This window comes from Lepeophtheirus salmonis, chromosome 6 (assembly GCF_016086655.4).
Source record: "Lepeophtheirus salmonis chromosome 6, UVic_Lsal_1.4, whole genome shotgun sequence".
In the NCBI taxonomy this organism is placed as follows: Eukaryota; Metazoa; Arthropoda; class Copepoda; order Siphonostomatoida; family Caligidae; genus Lepeophtheirus; species Lepeophtheirus salmonis.
In genome coordinates, this window is record NC_052136.2 from 20,735,771 (window position 1) to 20,750,199 (window position 14,429).

Here is a 14,429-nt window from a genome sequence, read left to right on the forward strand (position 1 = left end):
GGTGTCCATCTGTGACGCACGCACTCAAGCAATACTGAGTCAAATAATCAGGAAACTCCCTTAATTTCGGCTTATAAAACGCAAGATACGTATTACTAAAGCCATTTAGTGGAAAAAGTGTTAATTACTTTGTACTACACTTATTATTTCGGGATAATTGGCGTTATTTTCAAAGAATTGTCGACTTTAATACTCATGTTCATTTTTCCTTTCAAATTTGTACAAAACTCGAAACCAAAAGAAATTATGTATAAGACATCCAAATTTTTTCGAAATAACTGGATTACAACTTGATGATATTGAATACTAATAATAATATTATATATTATGATAATAATATTGATTAATTAAATGAATAATTTTCATCACAAAAATCATAAGAAAAAAAAGACGAAATTATCTAGAGTAATAATTACATTGTTTCGACACGACTCCGGCTGAAAAGGTTGGGTTTTGGAAGAAAAAGGGAGGACGAGAATGACAAATTGATGATCCGATGATGTTTTTATATAAGATGAAACAATAATAAAATATTCAAGTATGATTTAAATCTATTTACGCTCAGTAGCTAATTTGTTTTGTGGGATTTTCTTAGAAAAAAATACGAAGATTGTAACATAATAAGATGTTGTGTTTAATATTACTAAATTATTGTCAAGCTCTGAAATATTTGAAAAAAAAAAAAAAAAAAAAAAAAAATTGGGGATAAATGAACGAAAAGAAGGGAAAAATAATCTTATTTTAATGACAAAATAAGACATTTTCTGTAGGGTAGTATATAAAATATGGTTTTACAAAAAATATTGAATTGAACTTATTATTTATTTCACAAGAAAAAATATCAGATCTCAGAAAGACTCCGGGTCGTTTTTAAATTAATGAGATAATTTATAGTGTTTGCAACTTTTTGGTGATGTTTGATGGTTATTGTGGAAGGGTTGGGTGATGTTCGTAATAATTATAATTGTAATAATAATTAATTAATAATAATAATAAAATATTCTTTAAGAAAAAAAAAAAAATTATGATAATGATAATAATAATAATTAATAGAGGGACTTAATTAGGGGTAAATACTCAACTAAAATATAATATAAAAAATCGGGAAGAAGTATTTTTTTGATTTTTTTTCCTTTCGCATAATAATTTTTGAATTTTTTCTTTTTTACAAATTGGTCAATAATGTTCATTGTTCATTTCGATCGATAGAGTGAGGGAGTTCAAAGAGGAGTGATGTGTCTCAGCTGTGGATTAGATTTGAATTATCAATGATGACAAAGACTACCTAACAAGGGTCTCTGAAACGAAACACACTCCTCTTGCCGATTTCCTCCGCCCTTGTTTGTTAAAAGTATTATTATATACTAATAATAATTATTGATGAATACTATATCTATCAAACTGCGCTTTGGCATCTGGATGCATATGATCCGCTGCCGCCGCGGCATGAAGTCCAAATTGATGCATTCCCATGGCTTGAAGATGTGGATGATGTTGATAAGCAAGAGCGGGATGCATTTGATGCATGGGCATGGCGTTCATTGACGCCATTTTATGCTCCTTTTTCCACTTCATTCGACGATTTTGAAACCAAATTTTGATTTGCCGTTCCGTTAAGCAGAGAGCGTGAGCAATTTCAATTCGCCTTCGTCGGGTTAAGTATCGATTAAAATGGAATTCCTTCTCCAATTCCAGGGTTTGGTAGCGTGTATAAGACGTTCTCTGACGTTTTGTTTCACCGTTTTGGTTCACAGCATCTGAAATACAAATAATATTATATTAATATACAAATATGTCAATTAGAACAATGTATGTTAACATAAAAGAAAGCTCAAAAAATAAATCAGAATTAAAAAAAAAAGGAGTCTTTATCAACAAGGATTCATATTTATCTATTGAAAGCATATCAAATTACCCGTAAATAGTAAAATTCAATGTCAAAAAATGAAAGAATTAGAAACAATGTGATTTAATGTAGATGGGACCATATTAAGGGCAAATTAACCTTCTTAAAAACCAAATTAAGGTATTCAACTATAGGTAACATTATAGAGTATCTCAATTCGTCCTCAAATTTTGAATAAAAAGCCTATAATTGATCAAAAAAGGTCTGTAAGATGTACTTCTTCAACAAGATATTCTTCATTTTTATGAATTTTGTTCAAAATTATTTTTACTTTAACTTATCACATTTATAGATTTTTAAAAAGACGCAACATTTCAAACAGTTTTAACCTCACAACCTCAACTATAACGTTATCTTTTTTATAAGAAATATAATTTTAATATTATAAATGTTTATCTGTCTCCCATTTCTTCATCTTTTTGAGAATGAATAATGTTAGATAACCATTTGTGGTCAAAGCTTAATTTATTTGGTTAGGGGGGAAGGTTGTAAAAATGACCAAATATTATATTGGTGCCTTGTTCTTTTTCTCGATATAAGTAAGTAATAATAAATGGGGAGATCTGACTACCCATAATGTCTTTCTGACGTTTTAATAATTTATCAATGCAAAAAAATAAAAATAAAAGATTCCTAAGAAAAATATGGTAATCAATATCTTCAACATCTTTGATATAAAATCTATCAGGCCAAAGCTCATGTTTCAATATCATGTAGACAGGTTCTTAAATTTGTTTTTTCTTCGTGGAAATGTCCAAAAATGTTTCTTTTCATAAAAATGAAGAAATATAAAGGTAGACCCATATGGATCAATGTTTAGAAGTTAAGTTCAGCCCTTGAAGTTTCGTAATTTTTACATCAAAATAGTCATGGTATAATGGATATAATTATTTCAGATAAATAAATCACCTTTCAAATAGTTTTTCCTAAAACAATGTTAAATAATATAAATATTGTTGCATCGCGTATAGCACACCCTTTTCAGGAACTATACATATGCTGTGTACAAGTTGCGAGGTCTGTACAAGTTTTAACTTGTATAATAAAATCGTACAAGTTCATTCCTTTAATGCATTGTTTAATTACAGCATTGGTTATTCTAATTACCGAATACTAATTGATACTATCCTTTCATAAATATAAATTAAAATTGCATGGTTATTATTTATTTATGAGTGACATAAATGTGGTCATTTAAACTTTATAATGTGCCACAGAATACTTACATTTGAGTAATTGTTATTGAAATAGTCAAAAATCAAAGCATAACTACATTGATTATCCATCAATATTCAGTTATTGCATTATTCTCCCATCTCAAGTACTCTAAATATATTTAATATCTTAAATATATTTGAAAAGCATTTTCAAAGTAAAACATTTCATATTATTATGAAAATATTTATTTTGAAAAACGCTTTTTAGAAACAGTTAATCTTTTTTTATAGGATCATTTTATCACTTTAGAGGAAACAAAACCTAAACAAATTTAATTTTTTTAAATAAATTGCTCTATATTGAGCTTTGTCATGAAAAAATGCAAACATACTTTTAGAAAAGTAGGGAATTGAATTCCAAAATAAATCTTTCATTGGGTCAAATAAGAAAAAGATTAGTCAACTTAGATGAAAATAATTAAGTGAATCGAAATAGTTCCAAAGAAATACAGCCAAGGTTTTTAGTAGTACGGAATAGAAAACTAAATTCAAATGGCAGAATTATTTTTTAGTTAATAAAAAATAAAACTTTGAATTTTCGACGCTGCATAAGGTTAAGTTGTTAAGGTTTTTTTAATATGCTCTACTCATTTGTGGTGGATACAAAACTTGCATTTAACCCTCAACAAAGGCAAACTTGAGAACAGTTTAGATTTAAGATGCTTCTTCTCCAGTGTTAGAAGAAAAATGTAATGAAAAATGTTTAAAAAAGTGGCCAACTCAAATATTCGACCAAAACTTGTTGGATCCCCTTTTAAAACAAAAATACGCCTTACGAGCTGCGTTGTAATACAATTTTGGAAATCACTCCTCTGAGGATCGATAAATACGCCTCAAACTTTAGTGGAAGTATCAAAAAATATTGGAAGTCTTCATTTCGTATGAAAAATAACATTTTTTGTCGTACCAAATTTTCGAAAAAATACTGAAATTTAAGAGCCAGTATAATATAAATATATGTTTGACACAATGGAAGAAACCTTTGCTGAAATTTATGTTTACATAAAATAATATGTATTAAAATATTATATTTAATTTGTGAAAAAAAAAAAAATATATATATATGAATAAATTTATATTCCTTTTTTTCAAAGAGATGTTTTTATAATTATCATAAAGAAAGACATTAATTAATCATACTTTCATAGTTCCGCTCCCAGGAGTTTTTTCTCCCTCTCTTTTTTTCTACGGGGTTTTATCATTATCAGTGTTGATTTTTTAATTAATACAACAATTCAGTTGTTTTTATTTGTCTTTCTGTCTTAATTACATGTCTCTTATCATTTACCCGTTTCTTCGTTCGCTCTTTATGCAGTAGTGAATAATATACCCTGCACTAAGTGGCAAACAGACACAAACAATAAGGAATTTCAATAAACAATGAGCTTCTTGAATTGAGAGAGTACACGAGAAAAGTGCCAACAGAGTACAAAAGACACTATCATCATAATGGAGGAATAAAAGAATCTAATCTGGTCTTTAGATCAAGGCGTTATTCTATTCTTGTATATAAATGGTTTTTGACTCTCTGAAATCATGATGATGGTTAAGAGGAATACGAGGTATCAAAAGAAAAAAAAAAGTGATTAAAAAATGTTCTTGAACAGAGGACAAAATGCAAAAAGGTGTTTCTCTGAAATAACGGTCCAAATCGGTCAATAAAAAATAACTTACGACATCATTTGCGAAAAAAATAAAGTTAAACACTAACAATTTTTTTAGGAGGGACTATAGTTCCTCCAGCTTCTTCCTTGTGAACACAGAAGCCTTTATGTTATCATCCATACATACTTATACTTCAAGTGAGAGCATTATCTTCTAATGCTATATCATAGACTGATACAAGTATATAATCATTTGAACAAGAATGAAGAACAGCCCATTAAGTCCGTTCTTAAATCAAAAGACAAAAAAATAAAAATACTTATCAACAACATGGCAAGTTCAATTCAAGGACAAAGTCATCATTAAACTATGAAAGTTTTTGTTTCGAAATTATATATATATATACATCTAGGTATACCATGCAACCAACTCATCACAAAACAAAAACCAAAAAAGCCAACTACTGGATGGAAATACCTGCTGCATTGGTTTGACCAATGAGGCAATCGATTTGTATAGTTAAATATATGTATTAAAGTGATCACAAGTTTTTTGAAAGGAAATAGTATATTTATTATACTGATATTTAATAAATATGATATTAAAAGTATAAATGAAGTTTTGAGACTAAAAAGTAACAGTTTTCAATTCATTGTGCACCGTTCTATTATCACACTCATTACTCCCATATTTATAACACGATTATTATTTTATTATCTGGCAAATTTTTAGCTCCTTTACTGTTGCCGTTCGTATATTATTCAAAGTGCAAGGACAAAGTTACAAATAAAACCAAGAATAATAGACTTAAAATATTTCATCAGTAAGTTATTTATTATGTAACTTTTTATGAAATAAATTGAGATCAAAGTTTCGTAATGGAATTCTTACTATTCATGATATTGATAATTTTGTAGCATTTAGGGACGGAGTATACAAAGTTTGTCCCCCACAAGAGCAGCAAATGACTACATTATACCTTGTCCTTAGAATCTTAAAATGAAAATTCCTAATTCATCAGATGTAGGGATTTTTTTGTGATGATCATATCAAGCTGTTAGGGCTCCCGAAAGGGGATATTAAATTCTCTGAGAGGAATTAAGGATAGCAGAAAGTTTATTGCTCAATTGCAAATTTCATCTGGAATAATTAAGTTTTTTATGCCATGCAAGGATTGCGGTAAAATTTTTAATGATACTCTACATGCTTTCGTGGATTGTCCCGCTGTGGGTATTTTAAAGTACATGGTAAGGCTAAATATAAAAGGATTAGAACATGTTAATACTAACGTTGCGAAAGGTATGGTTTTGTTCGGGATTTCCAAAAGGGACAGAGGAGTGTCATCTGAAACCAAGGCTTTAGATTTTGCTTTACTAAATTCTAATGTCTTAATAGATAACGGATAATGATATGTTGCATCCTCAGGAACTGAGAACAATTTTTATTGCTGCGGCAGCAAGATATGCTTCTCTTTCCATCAAAGTTCCGTCTCTGGGGAATAATTTGTGGACTTTGGTTTGGAAAGAAATTAAGTACCTTCTTCCAACTTCAAGACACTATTTAGAGGTTTTAAAAAAGATTTTACGACAATCTAAAGTTTTAACTTGATTTTAGTATTTTCATAAATTATCTTTGTTTTATTGTGATTCCCACATTTTTTTACCTCCGATGGTATTAATTTTATCCGTTTTATGTTCGTTTTTTTGTAAATTTTAGTAACATTGCGATGTAATCTTGCCTCGAGCTTTAACTTTAAACTAAAATGTTTATTTATGCATATATTTTACGTAGCTGCTTCGGTATTTAAGTGTAAGAACGAAATTTAAAAAAAAAAGTTTCGCAAATACACCGAAAAACTTACTATTCATATCTTAAAAATATGGTATTGATTCTTAATACGTTTCAAACAAATTCACGTTAAAAAACAATAAGAAACAGTATACCAAACAAATCGATAATTCACATATAAATTATCAAAAATTCAATCAAAAACTTTGATAAGGAAAAATCATTCCGGGGTGCTCAAATCAAATTAAAGCAAGATTAGTACGTAACCAAAACTTTCAAATATCATTGGTTGTTTGGGGGTTTATTTAAACATTTAACAATGATTAACTATCAACATAATGAACTATTGTTCGAGGTAAATTTAAAATCAATATATTTTTTGTAAACTCAGACTAATATAAGCCAAAATGTTTAAAATAGCCCTGGCAAGTTTTGGAAAGAGTTAAATTAAAAAAAAAGCTGTTTTTGCAATCTTTAGAAATTTTACATACATACAATAAGATCCTTTACACTATTTCATTTCAAAAGAAGTGCCCATATATTTAAAAGAATTATTAATGTTCATTTTTTGAGAAATATACAAATATAAAAACCCTTATATTTTGTTATATTTCTAATAATGAAAAAATATGCCAAATGTATTTTTTGAAATTTGTAAGATAACTAATGATGGTTGTATTTATGACGATGCGTGTCTTTGTTGTCAAACCACAACACGATGATGCTGATAATGATGGCCTGTCTAAATAATGAACCAAATAATTAATTATTAATTAAATCCAAAATAAATAAATATAAAAATCACTCGCTTATATAAATTTATATATATATAAACCAAAAAGTTAAACTAATCAGTACACATCTAAACTGGTTTTGTTATTATTAATATGTATATATATGTATCTATCTAATACCATGCTCAATATAATCTATTTGTGATTCGTCTACACAAAAACAAGGTTGAATGTTTATTCTCAATATTGAGTCTGGATTAAGTACATTCGTATTATTCAATGAATAATGATCGTTCATTTCTCTATCAGGAAGTCTTAAGGGGGGATTTCCACATCAAATCATGCGTGTACACATATATGAATGTATAATTTTGAAGTGTGCCAATAGAGAGTATATTTCTATAAACTTTGCATAGCATAATCTTCAAATCTCTGCGTTCTTCCTTTCAAAATAAAGAAGTTTTGGATTTAAAATGTTTTTTAAATTGTAAGAGTAAAAATCCTACAATAAACTAAATTTTGGAAGGTCCAAAATTTTAAACGAAGTATTTTTGTTTTAAGAGCCATTTTAAATAAAAGAACATCTTTATATTAAAAATAAGAATGATTAAGGTTTGGAGACCATAAAATGCAAAGTTTTTTGAAATAAATCACTTGTACTTGATAGATGTAGTAACCCACATTTATTCTGATTACTCCTTTGGAGGCGTCACTGCAAATTACACCCTGCCCCTAAATTGAGCTAAATGTAAGCTCAGATTTAAGCCGTTACTTCATATTACTAATTTTAGTGGTAAGTGGCAAAAAATCATCCATTCACTAAAAAATACAAGTTGATAGATATTATTTACAAAGCCATAATATAAATACCATCGGTAGAGGTCAACACAAATGCAAGCTAAAACAAATTTTAGTTAAATTTGAGTCTGGATAATTATATTTGTATTATTGTACAAATAATTATATTTCATAATTATTATTCAGATTAATCCTTTAAATTATCACAAATTGCACTTAAATTATCAAAAATTCATCCTCAGAAAATAGATAAACTTTTATTTGATAGGACATATCGGGATAAAATGAGATTTCATAAATCAAATGAAGACTTTATGGTATAGATCACACTCTTGAGTATCTTAAATCATCCCTAAAATTTGAATACTTTCCAAATTATTGAGCCAAATAGTGTGTCTAATAAATATTTGGCTGTATATTAGTATAAATGATTTCAAACAATAAATTGAACATTTATATTTTTCTTCTTGATTTGGACTCAAGATGGTTTTTACTAAAAAGAGCTATACAAAAAATGCACGCAACCTATTTAGAGTATAGTGTCATATCCTGAGTAAACAAGTTTGAAATCATTTTTTTCTGTGGCACAAATAGGAGAGAGAGAAAAATTCGTATAAGATCAACTTTTTATCTGAATAAAATCAGTCATACGGTATAGATATATTATGGTTCTATTAGGGTTTGGATCTTAAGATCTTCTACTTCTATTTTACAGAGGATTCTTTTATAAGCAGCATTCATTTTCCCATGTGGAGTTGATTAAAGTCTATAGTTAGTAAGAATTGCAATATTGTAGACGGATCTAAAAAAAAGAGTTGTTTCAACTCCCTATAACACACATAAAAAACATACGACCAATGAGAAGTGAGCAAAATGGGCAAGATAAGAAAATAATAACAATAAAAGAAAGAAAAATAATAAAAAAACTCCCTCCTTCTAAATAGAAGTAGTTGAAAAAGACTAATAATTAATTTTTCCATTAACCAAAAAATAAAAAAAAATATATATATAATGATTAATTGACTAAAAAAATGTAGATGTGCGCGTTGAGTTGATTCGGCTATGCAAAGGACCCTTATCTCGCCACATATTATGAAGTATCCCCCCTCTTCTCTTAATCAATGCAAAATGTAGATATTTGATGGAATTTCTTTAAATACACATATATTTTACATAATATTTTTTTTGCAAGATTTTCTGATTATGACTTTTTTTATTAGTATTAAATTTAAAATATTCTTTTTTTTTTTTTTCAAATGTATGGATGTATTATTCTAAGGAAGATAGTTATGCTCAAGTAAAATATCAACGATATTTTACTTGAAGTTATCATATTTTAATTATTTATATAGTTAGTTTGTCAACATTAAAGCAAGCTAGTACGACTTTTCCCCCAAAATTCACTCAGGATTACATTTGGGTTCTTCAAATGTAATTATGTTCTTGTTTCGTTAACATTTTCCCAAAGTTGACTCAAATTTTGTATTTTACAATTAAAAAACTTCTATTTCTTTTTATAAAATATATTGATAAATCCTTCGGAGGCGCTGCAAATTGAATTTAATGTAGTAAAAATTAAATCATAATAATTACAAAATATATATATATATCATTTTTCAAAGGGGCTTTATCGGAGGCAAGTAAAACTCCATTAATCAAAATAATGTTTTACACCGTACCTAAAAATATTGACTATCTTTTCCTTTAGATTTGAATATGAAGACTATAACAAAACGAAATATGGCTATCAAATATTTGGCTATATATATTTATGAAACTTCAATTAGAAATGATTTCTTTTCTTGAATTTTTTGTATTTAAGATTGTTTTTTTCTTGAAGAACGGTTTGGAGTAATGATCCTGGATGACATAATTGAGATGGTATAATAACTTGTTGGTTGTATTTTTTTTTTACATAAAGGATTACAACTTAATCTACACCTGAACATATAAATAAATAATACACAACCTTAACTAAAAAGTGTATTTATGTAATGTTCTTAATGATACCATAGCACGAAGGTTTATTTCATTTTAAAACAACATAGTTCGTACATCTCTTTGTCAGAGCTAAATTGTTTAATATGCTTGTAGATATCAAAAGAAATCGTCTTGAACACAAAATTGTACATATATTAATACAATTAAAAAATGGTAAAATCCAAACAATGAAAAAAGGATTTACGCGTGTTAAAGTCCTGGGAGGGTATTTAATTGAATGTATCGAACATGTATCGATCATAGCAATACACTAATGATTATAGAATTATTATCTAAATCTTTACTCTGTTAGTTAGTCAAATCATAGACTTGGGTAAATCATTATAATGTCTTTGTTCAAAGGTGTTATATATAGACAAACTTATTTACTATTTCTTAGGAACATATCAGTCCCCTCCTACATTTTCAAGACGTGTCCAATTGTGATGCAAAAGACATCCGATAGGCACTTTTTAACATCTGGCACGATTTGTTTGCCGATACACGGTGCTAGTTTTGCAGTAAAACTGATTTGCAACGAAAAATATGACTAAAAACAGTATGAAATGTGAAAAATCTAAGCTCAAAGCAAAGTTTATATTACAAGAAAATGATGCCGTGGAGTCATTTGAATTTTTCGACAAAAGTTTGACTACCTCTCAGGGAATAAAATTGTAGATCTTGTCAAGTTTTGTTTGGGTAGAGGGGACCCTAGTGGCTATTCTTGTACATCAAACAGTCGCTATGGTCCGATACAACCCCAGATTATTTCTTTCTCAAAATAACCTTTGTATTCATTCAATACAAGAAGTTTTTGCAAAAAATATAAATAACTGAATTGTAACACTCATTAAAATATTTAATTAATATGTGTTTGGCTAAAAACAATACAAGAAGAAAAAAAATAACAAATTATACCTAAATGAAATTGTGTTATTTTTTTCTTCTTGTTATTTCTTAAAGTACATACATTGGTACATGTATTAATTAATTAACTTTTTGCCTTAATGACTTAAAAGGATTGTTATTTTTATTTTTTTTGTTAAGAAAAGGCTGCACACACAAAAATGTTACTACATTTTATTATAAAAGTAAGAACGAAAAAGCAATAATCAAAAAAATAAAAGTCATTTAAGGTTGCAAGGAGTAAGTTGCTACAGGATTTGGTTATCAGGGACTACAATCATGGCTACACCAACTGGGAGGGAGTTGAATCACACGACGTATTATACTGAGTATAATGAACGAAATTTTGTCCTTTTACGGAAAGTAAAAATTAGTATGAAATACTTTGTTTTTTTTGTGTGAGTTAAAAAATAAGAACAAAGTATTGTTTTTTATAATATACGTCACTTAAACAGTATTTGGGGTATTTTAAAAAATGTAAGATAAAGAAACAAAAAGAGACTTTTTGACGAAATTTTTATGAATATTTTAACACAACTAGGGAGGAAGTACTTTAATGAACCATCGATGATTCCTGTTGTTGTAAAACCATAAACTCTGTTGCTTCTTCTTCAGGAGAAGGAAAATGACAAAAACGTACTTTCTTGAAGTCTATAAACGCTTTCTTATAATACTTATATATAAGTATAGTTTTATATACTTGAGTAGTGTATGAAATGAATTGAGTAATAATAAAAAATATAATAACAATTCTTCCGGTAGTGTCCGGTCTACTATTACTTTTGACTACAAACACAACCTCATATGCTATAAAAAAGAAAGGAAAGGGAAGGATTGAGATAATTGAAATTCTGGGACGTTGTCCCGGTCATATTACTATTACATATAATACTATTTAATCAGTAAATTAAAGTGCAATTTTCTTTCAAAATGTTTGAAAAATGTATTATTTTTGAAATAACTTTTAATATATATATATTTTTTGCTTCATCCAAACTTGATTCTTTGAAAAATTATGTTATACTGTAAAAAGCTGATAAGATCGTCATCACAGACGGTAAATAGTACAGTATATACATGTTACGAATGTATATACTTTAAACCGCTTTTAAAAGTACATAATATAAGTATATATATTCGTTTGTGCAACTGTGATATGAACAACACTGATGGTAAAAAAAGTCCATAGTTTCATTCCACATAGAATTGACATATAAATGACATTTGATCCGGCACAAACCGGTGCAATACATACAATGACGATCTTATTCAATTTGTCATAGGTATATTTATACTTTTTTTTATTTATAAAAAGCTAACAGAGGAGATGGAGCTACCACAAAAATGTAAATGTCAAAAAATATCTTCTTTTTTTTCAATTTTTGAAGAAAATACACACATCACCTCAAAAGATAAAAAAAGTAAAAAAAAAATCTGCTTATGAAAGCAGCCAAATATTTGATACTTGAAAAAATAATAACTAATATTTTTTTCCCCTGTTGACATAACAATTTTGTCTTTCTTTTCTTTGTTGAAGCTCAGAAATAAGAAACTAGGGGTTGGCTACTTTTCCAACATTTATAATTTGTATATTTATATATACAATATACTTTGTTAGAGGTGGATTATTTATAATTTAAATAGTAAGATATACTGATAATATAACATTTTTTAGAAATAGTTTGTTCTGGCGGAGTGTCCGGGAAAAATATGTTTTTTCAATATTTGTTATTCCTTAATCAAAACAATGTTTTGTTTTTTTAGATTATGAATCTTGAATGAGTTTCTGTGGTTAATATCATCAAAAAGTACGTTTATTGTAAATTTAAAAAAAATGTGGATCTCTTAAGAGAAAAAACCCTAGTTCGTTATGGAAGTTGCCTTTCGTCATAAAAAGGAGGCAATAATAGGAAGTGCAGAGGTAAAAGCGACTTTTGTACTTACTCTGACCAAGATGCACCCTTTTCATCCAAGGGTAAATATGTGGGGGATTACTCCCGGACCCTCCTGGTTTTTCCCCTTTGACATTTGGTGCATTTGCTGGGGAAGAGCCCGTCCCTGGTCCGGACGGAGATGGGGAGGTTAAGGGTGAAGCCGTAGTTGGATGACTGTCAGGAGTTTTTGGTTCTCGCAATGGTGTTCCACCCCCAGGGGACGTTGTACTCAGATCCTGTGGAGATCCCACATTCGAATCTGAATATTTGAGGTTGTTGGAGGAGGCCACAGCAGCCGCGGCTGCCCCTAACGAAGACTGATGAAGTTGTTGAGCTACAGCGGCTGCCGCCGCCGCTGCGGCAACATTGGAATTATTGCCGGTATTGCTGGGTGTGCTATTATTATTTGTGTTAATGGGACTATCTCCTCGGCGAGGATAGGGGTCACAGCTGCCGCCGTTCGGATTAACCATCATTCCTCCTAATGGACCATAACCTCCATATTGCTGAGCTGTTGCGGCGGCTGCATTGCCTCCTTGGCCATGACTATTTAAACTTGGGCTATAACAACTGGGATAGTTCATGTTATAATAATCTTGATTATTTGGCGGCGGCTGAGGTGGGACCCCACCTCCACCTTGCTGTTGTTGTTGCTGCTGCTGTTGCTGTTCAGCGTAGCACTGAGCTAAAGTATTGACGAATTGATACGAACTCATTTTGGTGGATGACGAAAATTGGCTCAGTTTTGGAGAAGTAGAATAATTTAAATCACAATAATTATTTTTTAATAAAAAAATTTCTAAAAAATTATAAATTCGCTGATGATTTGGTTCTTGATCTAGTAAAAAAAACAAGAGCTGTATTTTTTTCTCCTTCCAATTCTAAAATGATTATTATTTATTATAGAGGATGATCACATATTCACGGTTTGTAGAAATCTTTGAGTTAGAACACATCATTAAACTTTTGTATTCTGTTGCTGACTGTTGGTTTATTCTCTAGTCTAATGGATGATTTTTTAATTATAATAATAATACTTATTAATGAAAGGTCACCACCAAAAAAAAATTATATAATCACGAGTAAATAAAAAAAAATATTAGTATTTATGCACTTGAAGTTACTCCTTCGTACTGAGAAGTGCTCTAAGAAGGTATCTGAATAACTACTCTATAGAAAAATTGTTTCGACTAAAAAAAAGAAAAAGAAAAAAAAAGAGAGCGGGGAAAGAGAGAGAGAGAGAGAGAATAATAATAAAAAAGAGAAATAATCAGCTGCTTACACGCGAAAAAAATCCGTTTCTTCTTTCCCGTTTTTTTAATGTACATATTTATAAAACATATAATATTATTTATGTATTTTGATCGAACTTATATATATATGTTATAGGCATAAAATACAAGCAAAAAATGAGGCATTGAAGTAAGCCCAAGTGTAAGGCAGCAGCAACAAAAATAAAGAAATTGTCATGCCATTTTAAAAACCCTCTAGAGTACTTGATTATTGCTTCTTCTTTTAAAATTCATTAAACACATGGTTAAAAAGTATAAAAATTTTGCTT

General features: G+C 29.0%; 1 protein-coding gene across 1 annotated transcript; it reads right to left on the minus strand.

Moving 5' to 3' along the window:
* Positions 1-294: 294 nt before the first annotated feature.
* LOC121120583 (uncharacterized) lies at positions 295-14,030 on the minus strand. Its single transcript, XM_040715458.2, has 2 exons — positions 12,879-14,030; positions 295-1,757 (listed from the first exon to the last, which is right to left on the minus strand). The coding sequence occupies exons 1-2, from the start codon at positions 13,582-13,584 to the stop codon at positions 1,375-1,377; spliced, it is 1,089 nt and encodes a 362-aa protein (XP_040571392.1). The 5' UTR covers positions 13,585-14,030; the 3' UTR covers positions 295-1,374.
* Between the last annotated feature and the right edge of the window lie 399 nt (positions 14,031-14,429).